The 23,115-nt window shown below is 45.2% G+C and overlaps 1 protein-coding gene across 1 annotated transcript; it reads right to left on the bottom strand.

The window, feature by feature from the left end:
• Window positions 1-8,714: 8,714 nt before the first annotated feature.
• On the bottom strand, window positions 8,715-13,750 carry LOC136476885 (uncharacterized). The gene is made up of 5 exons (XM_066474854.1): window positions 13,214-13,750; window positions 12,681-12,784; window positions 11,825-12,001; window positions 9,545-11,460; window positions 8,715-9,237 (listed from the first exon to the last, which is right to left on the bottom strand). The coding sequence occupies exons 1-5, from the start codon at window positions 13,348-13,350 to the stop codon at window positions 9,088-9,090; spliced, it is 2,484 nt and encodes an 827-aa protein (XP_066330951.1). The 5' UTR covers window positions 13,351-13,750; the 3' UTR covers window positions 8,715-9,087.
• Between the last annotated feature and the right edge of the window lie 9,365 nt (window positions 13,751-23,115).

Genomic DNA, 23,115 nt, shown 5'->3' with positions numbered 1-23,115 from the left:
ATCATTTCCAGTAAGGTTCTAGAAACAATTTTCTTCGACCGGACACGTCCAGTCATGCTTGACCAGACCCTACCAGCGTCCGGTCACACAGTGACTTTTCTCTATGCTACCCAACAATAGGACCAGACACACCCTACCAGCGTCTGGTCACTGAGTGACCCAACGTCTGGTCATTTGACCGACGTCAGCGTCTTTGCTGTTACAACTGACCGGACGCACTGGTTCCTCAGGGACCAGCGTCCGGTCACCTTATGACCAGCGAGACTAACTCCTTTTCACTTCTAACTTCTTCACCCTTGCTCAAATGTGCCAACCACCAAGTGTATCACCTTGTGCACATGTGTTAGAATATTTTCACAAACATTTTCAAGGGTGTTAGCATTCCACTAGATCCTAAATGCGTATGCAATTAGTTAGAGCATCTAGTGGCACTTTGATAACCGCATTCCGATATGAGTTTCACCCCTCTTAATAGTACGGCTATCAAACAGAAATGTGATCACACTCTCTAAGTGTCTTGATCACCAAAATAAAATAGCTCCTATAATTTATACCTTTGCCTTGAGTTTTTTGTTTTTCTCTTTCTTCTTTCCAAGTCCAAGCACTTGATCATCACTATGGCGTTGCCATCTTCATGTCATGATCTTCATTTGCTTCATCACTCGGAATGTGCTACCTATCTCATGATCACTTGATAAACCTGGTTAGCACTTAGGGTTTCATCAATTCACCAAAACCAAACTAGAGCTTTCAATCCACCAAGTAGATTTCGAATACTATACATATAGGGATTCATTTATGAACGTAATAATGTTCTCACCTTTCTTTGCCATGATCATCTTTAAGTAATCGGGACAATCTTTTTTATAATGTCCTGTCTTCTTGCAATAGAGACACTGGTCTTTCTCTACTACAACTTGTTCTGCTGAGGCTGATGCAGCATGGGACTCTTTCCCTTTGGCTTTGAGGAGGAGTTAGCATTATTATTCTTTTTCTTGTTGTTTTTTAGAAAATTGATAGTGCCACCATTGGCAGCTTTCATTCTCTCCTCCTCTTACACACACATAGCCATGAGCCTCTCTAAGTCCCACTTCTCGGGCTGTATATTGTAGTTGACCACAAAAGTATCAAATTTCTTTGGCAAGGAAGCAAAAATCAGATGAATAAGGAACTCTTCCTTAAGAGCCAGATCCATTGGTTTTAGCTTGGATGCCAAATTGCTCATCCTTAGTATGTGCTCTCTAATGCCACCATTTCTAGAGTACCTCTTTGTCACCAGCTGGTTTATCAGCTGGGTAGCATATGTCTTTGAAGAGCTAGTGAACTGACTCTTTATTCTATCGAGGTACTCGGTGACAGTGTCACACTCTAGGATTGAGCCCACAATTGCAAGCTCAATCGTGTTCTTTATCATAGCCAAACATTTCTTGTTGGCAGTGACCCACTTCCTATGCTTAAGGTCATAGGACATCCTTTAGGATGCAAAATCCCTCTCTCTTGTTGCCCAAGCGACATCAACCTCGTTTGTCTCCCTCACCGGTGCTACAGGCTCAGTGGGACACGGTGAGGTGACTACCCAGTCCACCTCAGCCAAAGATGAAGGCCATGTCAATCTTTTTCTTCTACTCCGTGTAGTTATCACCTTTGAGAGTGGGGATCTCTTTGATACAACCCATTAAATTGTATCCGCCTGAAAACACAATTCATATAGAGTAAGAACATAAATAATAACAATAACAATTGTATGTCTTAGTTCCAACGTTGGTCAAAATTAAAATATACAATTGTCCTCTACACTAATTCTACATCACCGGTGGGCAGAAATAGAATTAATGCATGACAAAACTCATGAATAACATCATAATATTGCCATTAATCAACGTTGGTCAGAATAATAACAATATTATAATCAACTAAAAACATATCCATTTTTTAAAATTAAATTCCCCCGTTGGTTCGAATTTAATAATAAAAATAACAACTTTAAATATGCAGCGAAAAATAATCTCAATTTTGTGAATTTTACCCACAGAAAAATTCTCTTTTCTATTTTCTTTAAGCCATTTATCTATTTTCTAGGAAATAAACATTTACTGGAAAAAGAAAAACCAAAAACTGATTGAAAATGAACACTATTTTTCAGCCGAGCCCGCAAAACGGCCCTACCCTCTCTGCTTGCGCGCGCGCTGTGCTTCCCAGGCTGCAACCTGGGCCTAGGCCGCCAAAGCCACGCGGCCACGCGCGCCCGCCTGGGCCGATCGCTGGCTCGATCAATCTGCACCGTTCATCTTAATCGGATGGCCACGTGCGCATTTCACTCAAAATAAAAGCCGACGCCGTGTCGCCCTCGGGGAAACCCTAATTCATTCTGTGCTGGCCTTTCTCTCTCTACGCCTCGCTCCGTTCTCTCCTCAACACAGCAGCACCGAGCAGCCGAGCGAAGAGCAAGCGATGAGCGGCAACCATGGCGCCGTCGTTGTCCCCCTCGCCGACGTGCGCGCTCCCCAGCGGGTGAGCACGCCGCCGTCGAGCGGTCTGGGCAGCGGTGCCCTGATCCCCTCCAAAACCCTAGATCTGATCTGGCCTTCATCTCCTCCTTCTCTGTCTCGGAGACGATGACGGCGCCGTCGTCGGCCCTCTCGTCGGCGCGCGTGCTGCCCGGCGGGTGAGCGCGCCACCGTCGAGCGGCCTAGCCGCGGCGCCCATTTCCCGAGCACCCGCCCGGGCGCCGACGAGGCGGCGGCGAGGTAGGCCTCTTCCCCTTCCCCTTTTCTTTTCTTCGATTTTCCTTTCTTCTTTTCTCGGATCTATCCGATTTAGGGTTGGGGATGGGGTTAGGATCGAGATTAGGGTTTGGTTAGGGTTAGGGTTTTGTTCACTGTTCATCTTCCCCAACGGGTTAGTATACGGTTGAGTCACTGTTCTTCTTCCCCGACGGGTTAGGGTTTGTTTCCCGATTAGGGTTAGGGTTTCAATCCGAAAACGGATCGAACCCTTTGTTCTTTTCTTAGATCTAAACGAATCTCATCTGCTAGGCTAGATCTATACCCAAATGAGGCTCTGATACTATTGTTAGACCTAGAATAGGATCTCTAGGCATAGAACTAGCACGCCTGCTTACTATTGAATAGAATCATGAGCCCTAGAATATCTACTAGTGTAACGAGAGAGACAGAGAGGGGTGGAGTAGAAGAACGTGTCGAACTTGACACCGCAGAGGAGGATCCGCTCGCGTCCGCCATGGAATCAGTGTTTGCGCTAGGGCAGCGACGGTCGGTGAAGACAGCGTCGGTGATGCGCGGTGGCGACTGGCGGTGAAGGCAGTGGAGTCTAGTGACGCAGTCCGGAGGCGGCGCAGTGCTGTGATGGAGGTGCTTCCCGTCACTGGCTGCGCCCCTCACTAGATCGGGTTTAGGGTTTGTCGGTGGGGAGCTCGGCTCAGGCGAACCTCATACTCAGAGCTGTCGGCCCCCACCTCTATTTATTGCGCAGTGTGACATGAGCCCTCCAGCCATAGTGGACTGGGCGCCCCCGATCAGGGCGCGGATCAAAGGCCCAACTGGGCCGTTGGGCCCAGTTTGGGATTAGAGATCAATATAACACTAATAAGCCAAATAGACTAAAATATTGCATTGAAATTTCCAAATAAATCTGAGTCTATTCTTTGCAACAAATTTCCAAATAAAATAGCTACATTATGTGTCTGTCATAAAACCAAATGCACCTTGAATTGTTCCGCGAGTTAATATAGAAACCTGACAATCGAATAATAAATGGTGTATAGTTTTTTTTCATGATTCGCAACTGTTCCAATGTTCTTTATTAGATTGTCCTCACTAAAATCACACCTTTAGTTAAGAACCAACTAAATATATAATAATCTTACTTAGGAGGCACTTTAGTTTCCATGTAAGAATTCATTTGAAGGCATCATTATTTGATTCATAACATTTATGTACGTACATTGGTATTATAGTTAAAAGATCATGTTTGGTGAGACTGAACCAGTTTGGTGATTAAGTTGTAGAACCCGATTTCTACAACTAGCTCATTTCGTTTAATTAACTTATTATCCCATCAAATCCATAGAGAAAGATATATCGAGGGGGTCTAAGTGTCACGCTAAATATATGAGACACTGGCAGCATGTATAGTAATGCTATACAAGGATGGATATTGTTCTTCACTTCTTTGAGAGTAAAGTGACTTAACCACATCTCTCTCAAAAACATGTTAGTGAATCATTATAGAAATTAAAGGTGAAAAGGACCATAGGCGTGAATCTGATCACAAATGTGAATCTTCGTTCTGACTTCCATCCAAGTACGACACTGACATAGTAAAACTTACGACAAATGCTAAGTTATTCGAGAGTAAAGTTACTCAACCACATCCCTCTCAAAAACTTAGCAGTAGTGAAATGTTGTAGAAGTTAAAAGGTGGAAAAGGTTCACAGACGACATAGATTTGATCAGAAATGTGAATCTTCTGACTGAGAGTACTTCTTCCTAAAGTTATTTGCTTAGCGGACCAGCATTTTCTACTTCTAGATTTTTGTGTAAAAGGCCCAGACCCCGCCTGTTAATCCTTAGGAACCCAACTTGTTTAAAAGGTGTTTTTGGTGCTTGAAAGAAAGACATGCTTCTAGCTGAATTGTTGTAAGAGAAAAATACTGTTTCAACTAAAAAAAGCCGAACAAGCCGACTTCTGGGTAAGCCGAAGGGGGCCGGTATGGGTAGGCAGTGGCTACATAACATATATGTTAAAATTTATGAGGAGCACGAGAGCAAACTAACCTTCCCAGCTAGGAGCACTTAGCTTCTTTTGGAAACATCGCTGGAGGTTCAGAAATCTGGCTAAACCGATGAATCAGAAGAAGGGTGTGGGCGGGGCAGTTGGCCACGCACGCACACAAAATGGCGAGCTTGGATTATGGCGAACGAACAGGGGAGCATTTGGATCAAGGCCACGGCCCACGGCCCACGGCCCACGGCTGGCCCTACCCTACCTGGTGCTGAGTGTTCATTTTTTAGGCCAATCTCAGCTCAGGCTTGCCGCCGATGTGCCCGTCCGTGCGTGCGTCCAATTTCGACGGAGCAGGATGTTTTGGCTTGGCTGCAGACGGCAGGAGAATCCATGGTTCGGTCGTTCCGATTTTGGGCGACTGGGGCTAAGATTGCTGCCAGCCAGACAGGCGCCATCTTGCAATGCAGCCGTCGTCTCTGACTCTGATCTGATCTGCTCTCTCGTCTCCAACTCGAACTCTCTCGTTGCTTTCTGTTGGCAGGCAGCAGGACAGACAGGACGATGCCGGCTGCTCTCTTGGTTCCAGGCAGCGGTCCCGGCCGGAATAGTAGTACTAGGAGTGTACCTCGGGGGCCCTGCCTCACGGCCTGAGGAAAGGAAATAGGAGATGGAGTGACATAGTCACTCACGCGCTGTGCTGATTGCCCGTTAGTTTTTGGGTTCGGAAATGTTTAGGCTCTGGCGTCCGATCGCCTCCGTTGGTGGGGCATGACGCCAACTTGAACCAACCTGAACGGCCCAATATTTCACTCGCTCGTTTAATTGATAATCATTCGTTTTCTGAAAAATACTGAGAATCGTTTGCCCAACCCACTCCAAAAACAAGACCAAACCATACTCTCCACTCGTCGAGTTCTCCCGGCGGCCGCGGCAAGGTCCACGGCGACCCCTCCAGCGCGGCGTTCTTCGCTGCGCCCGGCCACCCGCCCGCCTTCATCCTTCCTCCCCACCACACTTAGCGCCACCGCACGGCTTCTTCCCTCTCCACCGTTTTCACTGACCGATGTGTGTGGTTTTCATTCTGCATCGCGCCGTCGCCCGCTTCCGTCCCTATCTGGCGGCAACTCGCGCTAGGAGCAGCTCGCAATCGGCCTCCCCCCCTCTCTCTCCATGGCGCCCGATCCACTGCCTCCCTCAGCGACGGTCTCCAGCAGCGATGCATACGAGATCGGGTAGGGAAGACTCCCCCAGCAAAGGCGACTCCCCGGCAGGGATGCCTCGCCTAGCAGCGGCTACGATAACGGAGGCCAGGATGCAGATATTCGGAATCAGCCATTCCCCCACTCTGTGTTGCGTCGTAAGGAAGAAGAAGAAGAAGGGTGAAAACCACATGTTGCAAGAGTATGATTTAAGTGTTTCAAATATTTCAGATGTATGTTGTAAGTGTTGATGTTGTAAAAGTAGATCAGGATGTTGCACATGTTCTAATGGCCGTATATTTCAAGTGTATGTTCCAAATGTTTCATCTGTTCCAGACGTATGTTGCAAGTGTTTTATTTGAATGTTGCAAGCATATGTTTCAAGTGTTTTTAAGTGTTTCATCATGATGTTGCATATATTTGCAATGGTTTCCAAATACTTTTCAGGCGTTTTCACAAGTGTTTCAGACGCTTATTTCAAGTGTTTGATCTGTCTTCTTTTGTATGTGCACCTATTGTATCTAGATGTTTCAAGGTAGATCGGGTGTTGCACATGAAATTCACGTGGAAAGCGACCGACAGCGTGGACGACGTTCAGGACGGCGCGAGCTCACTGCTAGTGCGCTCGCTCACGAACCCGACCCGCTAAGCGCTCGCTTGCTCCGTCCGAGCGAACGTACGGGCACCGGCAATAAGTCCGGTTTGGTTTGGTTCCCCAAAGGCCAAAGCCAAAAGCGAGCGGATAAGATTGGTGACTGGACACTGAATCTGAATCAATTCAATTAGCATTGCGTCCATCGTGCATGGCCGTGTGTATCGGGTCGGGGCGTCGGGCCACGGCCGGCGCGTCGAGGTCGAGCAGCAGCAGCACCCCGTTCGTTCACCGTACGTCGAGCGCACCAACGCCGGCATGCATGGTAGCTGACTCTGATGTCCGATCCGGCACCGCACACCATACGTCCGGTTCGTTTAGCTGATAAGTCATGGTTGAGAGTACTCTTGACTGATTTATTGTGAGAGAAAAATACTGTTCGTTGGTTAAAAAAAATATGGCTTATAAGCCAAACGAATAGGACGGCGGTAGCTAGCTTGGGTTTGGGTGTGTCTCGTACCAATTCGTTAGCTAACGACGCGAATCAAGCATAAACCTCAATTTCCTTTTCAGTCATATACTAGGATTGACTCAGACTCAGCCAGCCAGATCCCAAAGCGGATGCATGCAGCGTCCTCTCCCAGTCACAGGATGCACCATGTCATGCACAGCATGGCGATGGGGTCAGCCGGTCAGCTCGCAGCCACAGCCACTCGCACCTGATCTGGCCCGGGACAGCGGGCGGGATCGCCACGCCACGTACGCATTTACTAGTAGTACATACAGGGAGCGGACCACCCCCCGACAGCGATTGCGACGCGGTGGATGGAGTGGATGGAAAATGCAGCAGCAGCAGCAGCAGCACATGCCAATTCCGCCCGCGCAGCGCTGCCATTCGCTCGCCGCTACCATCCCGGCATCTCCAATCTCACTCTCCGACTCTCCTCTCCCCTGCCTGGGCGTTTCCGTCCTCCAGCCAGAGGCGCATGCATGCGGTGAGGAGAGCCACTAGTAGCATCCATTCATCCGCCACCACGAGTCCAGGACCACCAGTCACCAGACCGCAGCCGCAGCAATGCATTCAGTTCGGCGCACACCTTCTCCTGCTGTCTACAAATTTTTTTTAACGTAATGACAGGAGCTCTAACTTTCAATTAAGTAGGGGAGTGCCGTCTACAAAATGGCACCGGCCACCAACGTTTTTACAGTGTCATCAAGTAGGAGTACTCCTATATTAGGACTAGTTACAGCAAACATGACAGACACCCTGACACATGGATCAGCTGAGGCCCAACCTATCCTTTATCTATCTATCGATCGGCACCGCCTCCTTCATCAGACAAACAATAACAGTACAAGAAAAATACCCACGGAAACGACTGCGCAGGCCGCAGGCAGTTAGCAAGCTACCAGCTGTCATGCTCCTGTCCAAGAGGCGTACACGAAAATACAAAGAATCCTTCCAGCTCTCCTCATGCCAAATTCATTTCGCCCAACCCAAACCCAAACCAGTCACGTCAAGCACACGGAAATCATGCGTCAAAGCCAAGCAGCCTGTTCGCTTGTTGGTTTCAGCCAGCCCAAACCAGCCAGCCAATAGTATTTTTCTCTCACAACAAACCAGCATCAGTCAGTCCAAACCAGCCTAGAAACCAACCAGCGAACAGGCCGAAGAAACCCAGCAAGGCCCCAGCTAACCAAACACATTACAAGTACATTTTTACTAGCCGCTGTGCTTTGACGGCTGCCGTGGCGTGGATCGACTTCCACTCGGACCTGCACCTGCCTCAGGACGCATCACATGAAAATGAATTGTATGTCCATCCTGCTGCACATCCGTCCGTCGAATCCTGACCTCGTCTCTTCAAAACACACGCTGGGTCCAGGGCATCCAAAGACCTGATCCTTTTTGCTCATTGCCAAAGACAACCAAAAGCAATGCACCTGGCCACCTGGGTTTAGGGTATCCAAAGACCTGATCCTTTCTGCTCATAGCCAAAGACAACCAAATGATTCTGAATGATATCTGCACTGATGCACATGGCCACATCACACGGGCGTATACAAGGATCCATGTTAAATTAAACAAAAACAGAACAGACAAGCAAAGCTGCACAAGCACCAGCGCCACAAAGGTCCACAACCAGATGATGATTAGTTCAAAAGGCAACTCAGCATGAAAAATGACAGAAAAAAGATAAGCTCTTTCCACATAGCTTATTCAATTTATTTATTCTACCTCTTGAGAAACATTTACACGTCCAAAATTGTTCCATCAAAAAGTTGCTTCCTAACGCCGGAGCCAAGAGTTTTACTCCCTCACCTCACGCAACTCAGTTGACAGCGGCAGCCGATCCTTAGGTACAAGAAAGAGCCTTATCGCACCGGGCGCATGGGCGGGCTCAATGGAATAATCGAATGTGATCTATATATACAAGGGGGGCGGGGGGCCTAGGATTTAACTACACGGGCCTTGCTTATCTGATGATGAGCTAATGAATCTGGAAAGAATGGGGATGTGCGTACATGCGTGCGCCTTGGATGGATGGGTTACATCTCGCGGAGCAGGTTGCTGATCTTGCGGAGCTCTGTCAGGGCAGCCATCGCAGTGACCTGCCCTTTGCCTCCCAGGATATTGTTTGAGAAGTTCTCCATGGCGCTTGGCTGCGCGCGGTCTTGCTGGAACGCTGATTCGATCACCTGTGTACATGTTAACCAAGATAATGTTATTCTCATGTCTTAGACAACTTTCAGGATGCAGAAGACTAAATTAAACAATACTAGAGGGGACTTCAAAGCACAAGCTGCATTTACTCTAAAAAACAAAATGCTGACTGGTTACAATCCCACCTCTAAAACATAGAAATTGTCATCAGCAGTAGTATGGACTGCTATCCTATCTCTAAACATAGAAATTCTCATCAGCAATAGTGTGGACTGCTAGCAACAACAACCTGGCAAAGAAAAAAACAGCAACGGGCAATAACAGGTGTCTGAAATACAATACCTGGATATTTTCAAGCATGTTCTGGCCAATATTCTTCAGTGTGCCCATCACCTTCTTATCACCAGAAGCCAAATTTATGCTGCCGCGGGAGTTATCTGAACTCACATCAGCAGGTGAAGAGGAGGGAGGAACTGCATCATGTTTATCATCTGATGCCTCAGCACTGCCCTTCTCCACATTGCCTTCAGCTGGAGGTCTGCCAAACCTTAAGAACCACTGTAGCTTGTTAATAAATGGTTTTCTTTCATTAGATACCGTACTTCTCTCAGAGGGTCCAACTGGATCTACATTTGTTTCAGACTCTGTTGCTTCTGAGACAGTTTTGTCCTCACAGTTATAGCTGGACGACTCATCTGGCAAAATTTCATCTCTATCATCATCACTGGCGCATGAATTTGAAGTAATGCTACTCTTCTCGGAATCATTATCATTGCAATTTTCATGTTCATTACCAGCACAAGCTGCATAAAACACTGGAGAATTCTCGCCACTGGAGCAAGCTTCTGTCCTTTTCGTTGAACTCTCGCCAACAGACTTCACCGGTGAATCTATAAGTGGATTGAACTTTGTCACACTTGGTGGGCTTACTGTTAAATTCTCACTAGCTGCCTTTAGCTTTAATTGTGAGGGCCTTTCAGAACTCACGAGAGGCTCCTTATGAATTGACACAATAGGGAATTCATCTTGCTGAAATTTTCCAGCAACTTCACTAAATTGCACTACTTTATCTGAATAAGAGTTCAAAAGACACCGTCTCACTGAATTCTTGGTGTCACTCTTGACGCTGACTCCCTTAACTTGAGAAGGATCAGATTCTGTCCTAGATAAACCAAGCTTCTGGCTCAAAGACTGCTTTAGTGATCTCTTATAAGAAAGACCCTTATCACTCTCTTTGGGAGCAGTTCCGTCATTGTGCAAATTTCTCCACTGCTTTTCCCAGTAACTCTCAGCTAATGGACGCAACGGAGTCCTTGGAGGAGTTGAAGTAGCAAGATTACTATAAACCCTATCATAATCACAGCTATCCTTCATTGATAAGAGAGGTGGGGATGATACGTTCGCATCAATAGCAATAGACTGTAGAGATTTAGCTTTCTCAATTAACTTAAGCACATCAAAATTGTTTGGAAAGTTCAATAATCTCTGAAGACACGACGTATTGATTTCAGTGGCCAGCAAAGATGATCTAAGGTGAAGAATCATAGAGACTGCCATGGCTGCGATGAATGCTCCTCTAGACGAGCACAATATCTTAAAGCTGTATTCTTCATTTTCTCCAAGTAGCATGTCATTGGAGCAAGCAAAAACTTCATCCCATACGACTAAAAGATCGTTGAGGCAGAACTCCCGTCCAAACAAGACCCGCAGCCAACGAAGAGCGAAATATTGTGGTTCTACATCCAGCTCAATGAAATGGCTATGAAGAGATGGCTCAACAATGGAAAGCAAGTGAAATAAAGATGATGAGGCTTCAATGACAGGCGCTAGACTTGAGCTAGACCCAACCTTGGATGTAGAGAAAAACTCTGCCATGCGAACCACTCCGCTACCTCCGTCCATCAAACCATCAAACATTGAATAGGCATCATGCTCCATGAACCTTTCAGACAATACAATGCCTAGTTCACCCTCAGCTCCATATGCATCACTAAGTGAAATTATTTCTTTTGTATCCAGGTCAAGCTCATCAAGAGTGTTAACTCTGGAAGCGCTTTCAGAATCATCGCCATTGTCAGCACCAGAATGCCATTTTGAGTCCTTTCTAGGTTTATAACTGAAAACCATATCTGTATCTGGGAAAGGCACTCCATCAAAATCATCATTGAAGCAATCCTCATGGAGCTTCCTTACTTGAGACAATTTATCAATGTCAACTTGAAGAACATACACTAGAGGAGCTAGTAGTTCGTGCATTCCTGTTAAAGTAGTCCATAAGTCAGTACATATTTGGCAATCAAATAAAAAAATGCGGAAAGCTACTGATAATCATGTGGATAAACTAATTAATCAAACTTCAATGCCAAAAAACTTCACATATTTAGGATCACATAGTAAAAGCAAGTGATTTTTTCCTTATAAGATAATCTTAGAGGTTATTAATGTATACTAAGAATTACATCTAAAAATATAATTTTAGTTTAATAAATGATAACTGCTACTAATTTAATGAAATGCAAACAAAAGGTTTCAGCCCCATGGGCATTTCTCAGAGACTGCAAAGCTAACCAGATATGCAGCAAAGGCTTACTGTCAATGATGTATTTAAAAGAAGTTGCTTACCTTGGCGATATCCACACTCTGGGTGCTGAAGGCACCACATCAACAGTATTCTCCTCAGCATGGCCTGGCAATTAGGTGTTTGAAAGTAACTACCATCTTCTGGATATAATCGAGACAAGTCTTGGTCAACTGTCTTCTCCAACTCAGCCCCTCTGAAGAAACGGCCCCAGCTGCTATCTACACAAGGAATTTAAATAGAAATATAAGAACTTCAGAGTTTTAGCAGGAAGCATTGGAGCAGAGCATGCAGCATTCTTGCATTTCACCATTGCAAAGCTGCCATCATAAGAAAAATACAGTGTTGCCTGTTCATGCCATTTAGAAATAGAACAACACAAGAAATATTATCTAGTTGTAATGGAAATCTTGAGTCTAAATTCAGGAAAGCGTACTGCAATCAAAGTTATAGACCTTACTATTAATTAGTGCCCCGCCCTTGAGCTCCGATATATTTAAGAAAATAAACTTTTACCATATTTGTTCTTGTTGGTTTTTTGGAGTCAGGGGTTCCTTTCTACTGTGTAGTTATGCTACTAAGAAGCATAAAGTCAGTATGTCAAAGTGTTAATAGGCCAGATAAACACCTTTCTACTTTTATAGAGATTTCTTACTAATTGTGGACAATACCACTGGAGTGTATTACCTAAAGCCTGGTTCAGGAAACCTCATTGGTTGGGAAAAAAAGAATTTATGATGACAGTGCAAAATAAACATTGTAGTTCCCACTAATATTAACTATTAAGAGTCTTGCACAAGTAAATGGGTAGCGAACAAAATATATCCACATTCAGAGGATACATCATCAAAATTTCATGTTCATCGTTTCTCGTCATAAAATCTTGTCTAGGACAAATACCTGGGTTCTGAGAGAGCGGGTTGTCAACAACATGGTTGGACGATCTGTCCTCCTCCTTCGGAAGATGTGGGTCTACCATGAGGCGGCGCCTCAAACTAACATATCTACAAGAAACAAGAAAAACCTTCGTCAGTGGCAAGAAACATTGGTCCAATCAAAAAGATGACAAGTTGATAACTTCAGCAAGAAGATGGAACCACCGAACCAGTCCTCCAATTATATCCATACGTAGATGACCAGTTCAGCGGCAATTTCTCTCATAGCCACGTGAACAATAAAACAACCATTAATCAGACATGCAAATTTTCAATGAGTTATTTCTTGATACCGTAATCCAATTGGAAGCATTAACTCTTAATCATTGCATGACAATTTTTTTAATCATCAGAGAACGAAAACAACACCCGACCAAACGTGAAGATGAGCAATAGCTCCGCCCGGCTAAGAACAAAGACAAGAGATTCCCGCCGACAAAAACGCACCAAACAGCACGTGGGCGACAGGCAGCAAGAACAAGAGCCAATCAGTCTCACCTCCTACGCGAATCTGCGGCGGCGCGGCGGAGCTCGTCAACGGAGGCCCCGGGCGACGCCGGCAGGATGCCGAGATCGACCCGCCACCGGACGCTGCGCAGATTCGCGAACCGCCGCCGCCTCTCCTCCTCCGCCATGCGCCCCTGCCCTCCTCTTCAGCCGCAGGCGGATTTGACTGCCTCCCCAAATCAACAGCCCCGCAGGAGTGGAGAGCCAGCCAAGAGCGGAGCGCCTTTCCACGAGGCCAGACGCTATAAATAGCGTCGTGTATCTGTATCGACCCAGAAAAGAAGGATCTTTGGTGGAATAAAGATCGGGATTTTGGTGAAGGAGGGGAGAGGTGGAAGGAGATGATTTTTCCTGCCCTCCTGTGTGCTCGCGAGAATGGCGTGGCGCCCTGCCTCGCTGGGGGAGGGGCTGGATGATTTGGCTCCTCCTGGTAGGCAGGGAGAGGCCGAGACAGGGTGGGTGAGCAAGCAAGCAGAGGAACAGGGAGGAAGGGGAAGGCCCGGAGGGTGTCTCCTCTCTCTTATTATTATCTTGCTTGTTTTTTTTCTTCTATTTTTCGTTTATTTGGAGAACAAAATATAGGATCTAGAAGAAGGTTAAGGATTTTGTTCTCTATTGGAAGGGAGAGTAGTTAGGGAGGGGGAGATGGTGATGACTAGGATGACTGGTGAGTGATTGGCTAGGTGGCTTGGCTTATTGGCATTCAGCCTATTTGGTTGGCTGGTTGATATTGTTGCTGGTTCGTGAAGAGGTACTGCGGGCTGGTTTGTATAAGAGAAAAATACTGTTTCGGCTGAAAATTTACGATCGTTTACGACAAGCCACAGCCAAACGAACAGGCTGATTATCTCTTGTTCTTTTGTCTGTCTGCTGAGGTGGATTATTTTAGAGAAACATGTAGCATATATTTATGTATTTTCCATGACATTATTTTTCCATATTGTTATTTTATATATATACTTGTGTGTTGGTTTGTAAAGGGAACAACCATGAATGGATGGGAGGAGGAGGGGGGTTGGTACGGTGACGTGTGCTCTTGTTGTTATGTGGTCTCTGCCTCGTTCGGCTTACCCTATATTTAACTTGTTCGACTTGTTTTTTTTAGCTGGAACAGTGTTTTCTCTCACGATAATTCAGCTAGAACAGTATTTTTCAGCCAATTTCAGCCAAGTTTTAGACCAGCGAACGAGGCCTATTTTGATGGAGGGACGTGAAACATTAAAATTTGTTTGGCCCAATGTTTTACCTAAAGTTAGTTGATGCAGGCGAAAGGATCTTTTTTTTCGTGTGACTTCTATGATTAATAGGAGGGCATACAAATATGGGTTGAATTGGGCTCAAACAAATATGGGTTGAATTCAGGGCATCTATACATCAAATATTTGGAATTTGAAATTTATTCTGAGAATTTGATTTATTTCACCCATGATCATTTGTACCTAAACCAACTAATGCATATTAGACTGCGATAGTTCATGCATTACTGTCACTGCAGTTGATGATGAAATGACCTAAGATTCGCCGAATCTCGCATACTGTAGTGGCTCTCCAGAGAGCTAGGGGTGTTTGGTTTCTACAGGAAAATTTTAGTCCCTGTCCCATCGAATGTTTGGACACATGCATGAAGTATTAAATATAGACGAAAAAAATAACTAATTGCACAGATTGTGGCTAATTTACGAGACGAATTTTTTAAGCCTAATTAGTCCATGATTTGACAATGTTGTGCTACAGTAAATATGTGCTAATGGCGGATTAATTAGGCTTAATAAATTCGTCTCGTAAATTAGTCTCCATCTATGTAATTAGTTTTATAATTAACTCATATTTAGTTCTCCTAAATAGCATCCGAACGTCCGATGTGACATGGACTAAAATTTAGTCCAGGAAACCAAACACCCCCTTATTCTATATTATAATAATATCCTACAGCTTCTATGTGATCGAGAAAAAAAATATTCACATTTTCGGAGTAATGTTGTAAATACGATGTATTTGAGACCATGGCACGTGTCGCTTTGGGCTGTCTTTAATTTCACTTGTGAATAAAAAGCTATCTAGGGTAAACGGTAATTCTTGGAATAGGACATCGGACGCTTCCGTTGATGGACCGCTAGACCAGCCCAAAGGTCCCCCGTATCTGCTCATCATCAGTCTTTTTTTTAAAAAAAAAATCACCAAAGCGGAGCGCACACTCCACTCACGGAGCTCGCGCTAGCTGGCCGGGGCACAGGCAGCCCGTGCTCCCCAATTTTTTTGTATTTTGGTTTTTTTTAAAGAAAATTTACGTTTAATCCCCTAGGCAACGTAAACGGATCTTTGGACCCTAGGAGTCGGCGCCGTTGTCTACGGCGCCGAGGTAACACGTCTCGGCGCCGTAGGTCTTGGCGCCGAGATGTCTGGCCAGACAAAACCCATTTTTTGCATTTTGGCCCTTTTTGAAGAAAATTTGCGTTTAACCCCCTGGACGACGTTAATTGATCTTTGGACCCTGGGGGTCGGCGCCATTGCCTAAGGTGCCGAGGTAACACGTTTCGGCGTCGTAGGTCTTCACGCCGAGATGCTTGGCCAGGCAAAACCGAGCATCCAAGTGGTGCTGACGTGGTAGGTAGGTCAGCGCCACGGACCCTGGCGCCGAGGTCGGAGCCATAGATCTTGGCGCTGACCTCGGAACCACAGGTCTCAGCGCCAACCTCGGAACCAAGATCCATGGCGCCGAGCTCGGATTCAAAACCCACGCCAAGGTTTCCCTGGCCGAGGCTCCTTTCATTTCTTCCTCCTTGTTCTCGAGTTTTTCCTCTCCCTAAACCGTCCAATCTCTTGAATCGAGCAATTTGACCTTGGAAAGTTGGATTCGATCCATAGATCTTCGAGAGCAAGGTGACATGATAAATCACTGTAAAGGCTAGATGATATAGGTGTATTGTACACATGTACTTTAGCTTGAAAATTTCGGCAGAGTCTCTCCTATTTTTTGATGCAATCCATACACAAATATGAGATGAATATATAACCTCAATACAACATGTTTAGATATACAAATATATTACCACATTCATCTCAAATCATACACATGAGTATATTAATAGTGCACATAATCCATAATTATAGTCCATAAAGTCTATAGTAGTCCATACAGTCCATAATAATAGTCTATACAACACATAATAAGTTCAAAATAAAAGTCCATGAAGTCCATAATAGTCCATAATAACATCTACCACAAAAGCCTACTACAAAATCTACCACAAAGTCTACCAAAAGCCCTCGATGCCTCCTAGTCTTACCCTTACCCTTGTGGCCAAGAGCGTTGGTGCCTGGAGTGAAAGGGTCAGGCGAACAGCGTCGCCTAGTGCCTGCAGGTTGCGTAGGTTGAGTCGACGGAGCGTCCTGTAGCTGAGGCAGTCCAAGCTCCTCATAACCACGCTCCTCCTCCTCATCCTCGCCTCCGTGGCCCTAAAAAGTATCCATAGTGGCGCGGTACGAGCTCTGGCCTCCCGAAGAAGTACCTCCATGAGTAGAAGTATCGAGCAGTACACTTGTGTCCAAGAGTCCTGTGGCTGGTGCTAGTGCCTCCATCGCCGCTCTAGTCCCACAACCACAATGAGAAGCAACACGGTCAGCCGACGTGCTAACCTTTGGAGTTCAAAATTTTATTAGTCACACACAATTCAATATGGTTTGCATGTCAAACTAGTGGATGTTTTTGTTCAAACTTACTGTAAGAAAGTTCTGTGTCATTGCCCTATCGTGTACGCCTGTTTTTGAGAAGTGTTCGATGTCAAGCACAGACTGTTTTAAAGTGTTGCCCTGCAAACAACGGCATTAACAGTTACACCGCTAAAATTAGAGGAACCATGGTCTATATGTATTGCTATTAAGTGTTCATTCGCTAAAACTATAGATATCATGGTCTTTATGTGGTACTAGTAAGTTCTAAATCTCTTAAAACATAGCTATCTTGGTAGTAAGTGTTAATTCACAAAAATTATAGATATCATGGTCTTTATGTGTTACCAATAAGTTCTAAATATCTAAAAACATAGCTATCTTGGTATTAAGTGTTGATTCGCTAAAATTAAAGATATCATGGTCTTTATGTGTTACCAATAAGTTCTAAATCTCTAAAAATATAGCTATCTTCGTATTTAAATGATGGGATTAGGTTGTCATTACCACTCGGTCCAAGTTCGGTGCAGCCTTCACCTACGTCCCTGCCCTCATTGTAAGGTCATACGACGTATCTTCATCATCCGAGGACTCAATGTCAGCATAGTCTGCTTGGGTCCATTGCCCCTTTAGCTTGGTCCTTGTTGCACGTGTGTACCAAGATAGGTACGCTCTAAAGTTGTTGTTCATGTGCGGTTGGTCGTTGATGTACAAGTTCTCATGTAGGAGGTCCCACTGGTCGATGTAGTCACGATGGAAGGTCTTGAAGTCTGTCTCCTTTTTCTGCTTCTACCGATCAATCCTGTAGGTAAAATAAATGAATATGCAAATTTTTAGACCCAAACACGATATCTTACTAAATGAAATCAATAGCAGGCCATAAACTTATAGAGGATAACATTACACATGTCTTAAAAAGCAAATAATTTTTTGAACAGTTTGAAGATGCTTACTTCACAAGTCTATGGATGTCAAGAATGGCTCCACGGGCCACTCTTGCCTCAACCCAAACTGGTGTGCAACCCTATGTGGCAGGTGGAACTCAACAGCGTAGAAATAGATCAGCGAGCACCGCATCAGGTACAAGTCTTCGTCCTCGCTGCACATGGTGCTCAACCCAATGTGCTGGAACTGTTGGTTGTCGTACGGCTCCCAAGTAACCTATGAATTATTTATTAGTGAATTAGTGCTTACATTGCAAAAACAAATTAGTATGTCAAACGCAACTAACTCACCATCCCCGATGTAAGTGTGTTAAGCTAGGCACGTTTACTCCGGCGCGAAGGGACCCTTCACCTGATCCCAAAGGTACACATACGTCGGGCGACTTCACGTGCTAGGCACCTGGAACCAATCACGAGGAGGCAGAACTGTGGGCTGTCCCACCGGTAGATGTGACCACATCCAAAGCTGAAGCAGGTAAACACAGCCTCCTAGCAAGGAGTTCTGCGAACTTCGGTGGCACGCCTCACAAAGTTGGTGGTACAGGAACCCCAACACTCCATAAGCCCAGCTATAGCCCCCCACCATGTCCCAGTCAGTGAGACAGGAGAGGTACATCTACGACGTGGTGTCTCTTGTCCCATTGGGGAAGAGAACGCAACCAAACCGGTGCATGATCCATGCCCTGTAGTAGTAGGTAACTGTCTGCTCATCTACAAAGTTAGGACACTGACCAAAGTTCTGCCTTAGCCAGCTGATGAGTACTCTGGAGGTGTGGGTACTCGGTGTCTCTGGCGGAAGATCTCTCTCGAGGAAGAGCTACACTCGAGCTCTCCAACCACTAGCAGCGCACTGGCCAATAACTGGTTGGCCTCTTATACGGAGACCGAAGAACTTCTGCGCGTCCTGAAGAGTAACGGTCATCTCACCGCAAGGAAGGTGGAAGCTATGAGTCTCTGGCCTCCACCTACAAAACAAAGACCAAGTACTATGGTCATGTCTCATCGACAAGCAAAAATATAAATTTAAGTGGATTAGTTCATAGTTATTTTACCTATCGACCAGAGCTGAGATCGCCGTGGGGTTGATGATGGGCAACCCACGACGAACCTAGAATGATACAACGTCTAGGCCAACCCTCTCAAGGAGAGGAGTGTACCTATCATCATACCGCATGTCCTCAAACCTATCATGGGTTCAAGGACGAAGAGGGTGCAGTTCCTATAAACAACATAATTTATTAGATTAATGCGTGAACACAAATACATATGTAGTGCAAAAAATGAAGAAACAGAACTGAATAAGTTACCTCCCCCTCCGCGGTAAGTCATCCTCGGTGGTGCTCCTCGTAGTATGGATCCAGCAGGTGGAATGGCTCCATCCTACAAAAAAATGAGAAAGTCTAGATTAGTTAAATATAAAGAAATAGCGAACTCTTCCATACTAGTAAACATGCTTCTCAAATTGGACAATTAAAAAATAAAGTACATTGAATAGCATCGGCAATTCATAAATGAGGTTCATTCGTTATTTGCACCTGACTAAGCGGCCAATGGTATGTACGTGAATTATGTCCAAGTCTCCCGCATTTGCCACATTAGTTCTGCTCAGGGTCAGTAAGAAAGGGGGTTGCTCTCCCTCGCCTTGTTCTATCGAAAACCTGGTCCATTACCATCTTGTGTCTCGTTCTCTTCCTAGTTCCATGTTTGTCCCAACGTGTACCTAGGTCCACAATGTACCTCGGACCAGTGTACGGTGGCCACTACCCCTCGTCTAGGTAAGGCTCGAAACAGGGAGACCAAGTAAGTACAAGGCTATCAACACTGAACTCCCATGGTATCTTGGTCTCGTAGGTAAAGTTGCGATGCTGAGATGCTGCAACATAATGAGAACATAGAAAGTGGTACTGTCTGGTTCTCCCACATCTACATGAAAAATTACTAAGTACCACAATATAACTCCTTGATGGCCGTACCTCACCATCGAACATTGTACCACCCCTTTCCATGACCTAGTACTTGCCGGTGTTGTGATAAAACATTCGACATCATATGTGAGAGCCCTTTCCTTTGCCTTCTCTAGATGTTTCAGAGGTTTAGGTGCCCATGCCTGATTATTCCTCTATAATGCCATTGCTTGAGCGTGTCTCTCATTAAACCATGCAACCAACCTATAGAAGGTGAATGATACAATGGCATTGACAGGCATGGCACGTATACCCTTAAGCACACTATTAAATGACTCGGCCATGTTGCTAGTCTGAAACTCATACCTCCATCCACCATCATCGTAGGCTCTTGTCTATTTTTTAGGTTCTCTCATCAATCCTCTCATCCACTGCCTACCTTCTCCATTTGTTACCGTTTTAAGCTGCTCCAACTTCTCCTTGAAGAACGACACCTCAAGCATGCGAGCAACTTCCTTGAATAGAGGAAAGTTGTCCTTCGTACCATCCTTCCAAAGTAAATTCTAGGCAAGGTGCAGAGTGCACCCATGGTGGTGCAAAGGTGCATACTCCAGAATTTGCTCCTGTATGGCATTGAGTATGCCTTGGTGTCTATCAGATATGACACCAACTTCCCTACCAGGGCCAATGACATGTATCCGGACAAGACGCAAGAACCATCCCTAGCTGTGAAAGGTCCTAATGGCTAGAGGGGGGGGTGAATAGCCTATAAAAATTTCTATAACAACACTTAGCAAACCTATTAGACAAATATGAGACGAAGCGAGTGTTGCGCTAGCCTACTAAAAATGCAGCCCATCTACCACAATTCTAGTTTATATAGTCTCTATCCACACAATGGCTATGTCACTACACTAAGTTAGTGTACTCTCAAAGGCTAACTAAAGAGTCACACTAACCAAACTAACAAGCTCTCATGACTAGCTATACTAAAGAGCTTGACAACTAGTTTGCAGTAATCTAAAGAGAGAGAGCAAGATGGTTATACCGACGAATCGAGGAATGAACCAATCAATCACAAGAATGAATACCAATAAAGACCAATCACCTCAGAATCAAATGATGACAATGATTTTTTTACCGAGGTTCACTTGCTTGCCGGTAAGCTAGTCCTTGTTGTGGTGATTCACTCACTTGGAGGTTCATGCGCTAATTGGCATCACATGCCAAACCCTCAATAGGATGCCGCACAACCAACACAAGATGAGGATCACATAAGCCACGAGCAATTTACTAGAGTACCTTTTGGCTCTCCACCGGGGAAAGGTCAAGAACCCCTCACAATCACCATGATCGGAGCTGGAGATAATCACCAACCTTCGCTCGATGATCCTCGCTACTCCAAGCCATCTAGGTGGCGGCAAACACTAAGAGTAACAAGCGAATCCCATAGCAAAACATGAACACCAAGTGCCTCTAGATGCAAACACTCAAGCAATGCATTTGGATTCACTCCCAATCTCACAAAGATGATGGATCAATGATAAAGATGAGTGGGAGGGCTTTGGCTAAGCTCACATGGTTGCTATGTCAATGTAAATGGCCAAGAGAGTGAGCTTGAGCTGACCATGGGGCTTAAATAGAGAGCCCCCACGAATAGAGCCATTGGCTCCTCTGTTCATTGAAAAATCGGGGCGACCGGACGTGCCGATCGTATTGACCGAACGTAGGACCCCAGCGTCCAATCCTTAGATCTTCGCCATGTGTCCTCTGATTCAAATGCTTATCGCCCGATCTCAATGGTCATCAGTACACTTAAGTTGTGACCGGACGCACTACAGTGTATGACTGGACGTACAGTTGCCTAGCGTCTGGTCACTTCCAGTAAGGTTCTAGTCACGACTGGATGCGTCCGGTCATGCCCGACCAGACTTGCCCAACGTCCGATCACTCTCCCTCTTCTCTATGCGTCGCCACATCAGCATGACCGGACGCTGATCAGTGTTTAGCCAAAGTCCGGTCGCCTACGTCCGGTCTTAGGCCAAGAGTACCACTTTCTTTTATAATTGACCGAACGCTGCTCCCTAGGGTTCGGTCACCATGTGACCAGCGTCCGGTGCACCCTATGAAACCCTAGTTTTTCTATATAGGGCGCCGGTGGCACTGTCGAACTGTCCGCACTCTATGGATTGCTCCCTAGAGTACCTTTGACACTCTGCCCATGAAGTTTCGAATCCTTGCTCCCAAGTGCTAAACATAATGTGTATCACCTTTGTGCATGTGTGTTAGCATATTTTCACAAAAATATTTTCAAGGGTGTTAGCACTCCACTAGATCCTAAATACATATGCAATGAATTAGAGCATCTAGTGGCACTTTGATAACCATATTTTAATACGAGTTTCACCCCTCTTAATAGTATGACTATTGAACCTAAATGTAATCACACTTGCTAAGTGTCTTGATCACCAAAATGAAATGGCTCCTACCACTTATACCTTTGCCTTGAGCCTTTTGTTTTTCTCTTTCTTCTTTTCAAGTCCAAGCACTTGATCATCACAATGGCATCACCATCATCATGTTATGATCTTTATTTGCTTCACCACTTAGAATGTACTACCTATCTCATGATTACTTTGATAAACTTGGTTAGCACTTAGGGTTTCATCAATTCACTAAAACCAAACTAGAGCTTTCAAGCTGTCTTTGTTCTCTCTCTCCACCAAAGCAAAAGCCAAAGAAACCAATGTGTTGTTTGCGTCATAGGAAATGGCTACCAATAGTGTGCCCATATACTTGCCAAGCAAAAAAGTACTATCAATGGATAACACTGGACGACAGTGCCTGAAGGCCTCGATGCACTAGGGAAAATCACTAGAATGCACGGAAGAATATCTACCTCCCGTCCTTCCATTCATTTAGCTTTGGGATGTACTCATAATGCATGCTTGGATTTGTTGCTTTCATTGCATTGAACATTGCAGGCAACTACTCGTACCCCTCCTCCCAGTCCCCATATATCATGTTCTAGGCCTATTGCTTTGCCCTCCATGTTTCCCCATACTTTATGTCATACTTAAATATCTCCTTAGTCATCTCCATAATTGTTCTGACCTTCAAGTTGGGCTGACCCTTCAATGTTGTGTACAACCTTCTGCCAATGAGGGTAGAGGTCAACTATTGATGCTTCTGATTTAGATCTTTCTAGGCACAAGTGTGTGGAGCTATAATTTTGATGATCTTGAACTTCCCTGTGGCCTTCTATTTCTGAGCACATACCCTCCAATTGCAATCTGCATTCTCGCACACCACTATGTAATGATGCTCCATGTAGGAGTGCCTCACCTTGAATGGTCTTTTACATCTCACATAATAT

Source organism: Miscanthus floridulus, chromosome 8 (genome assembly GCF_019320115.1).
Source record: "Miscanthus floridulus cultivar M001 chromosome 8, ASM1932011v1, whole genome shotgun sequence".
NCBI classification, from domain to species: Eukaryota; Viridiplantae; Streptophyta; class Magnoliopsida; order Poales; family Poaceae; genus Miscanthus; species Miscanthus floridulus.
This window is presented reverse-complemented; position numbering and strand designations above follow the sequence as displayed.

Excerpts from the sequence above, each read along its gene's own strand:
- LOC136476885 (XM_066474854.1), bottom strand. The coding sequence starts at position 13,350 with ATGGCGGAGGAGGAGAGGCGGCGGCGGTTCGCGAATCTGCGCAGCGTC. Across the intron at positions 12,785-13,213 it reads GCCGCAGATTCGCGTAGGAG|ATATGTTAGTTTGAGGCGCC; the intron begins GTGAGACTGATT and ends TGTTTCTTGTAG. Across the intron at positions 12,002-12,680 it reads CCCGCTCTCTCAGAACCCAG|ATAGCAGCTGGGGCCGTTTC; the intron begins GTATTTGTCCTA and ends TTCCTTGTGTAG.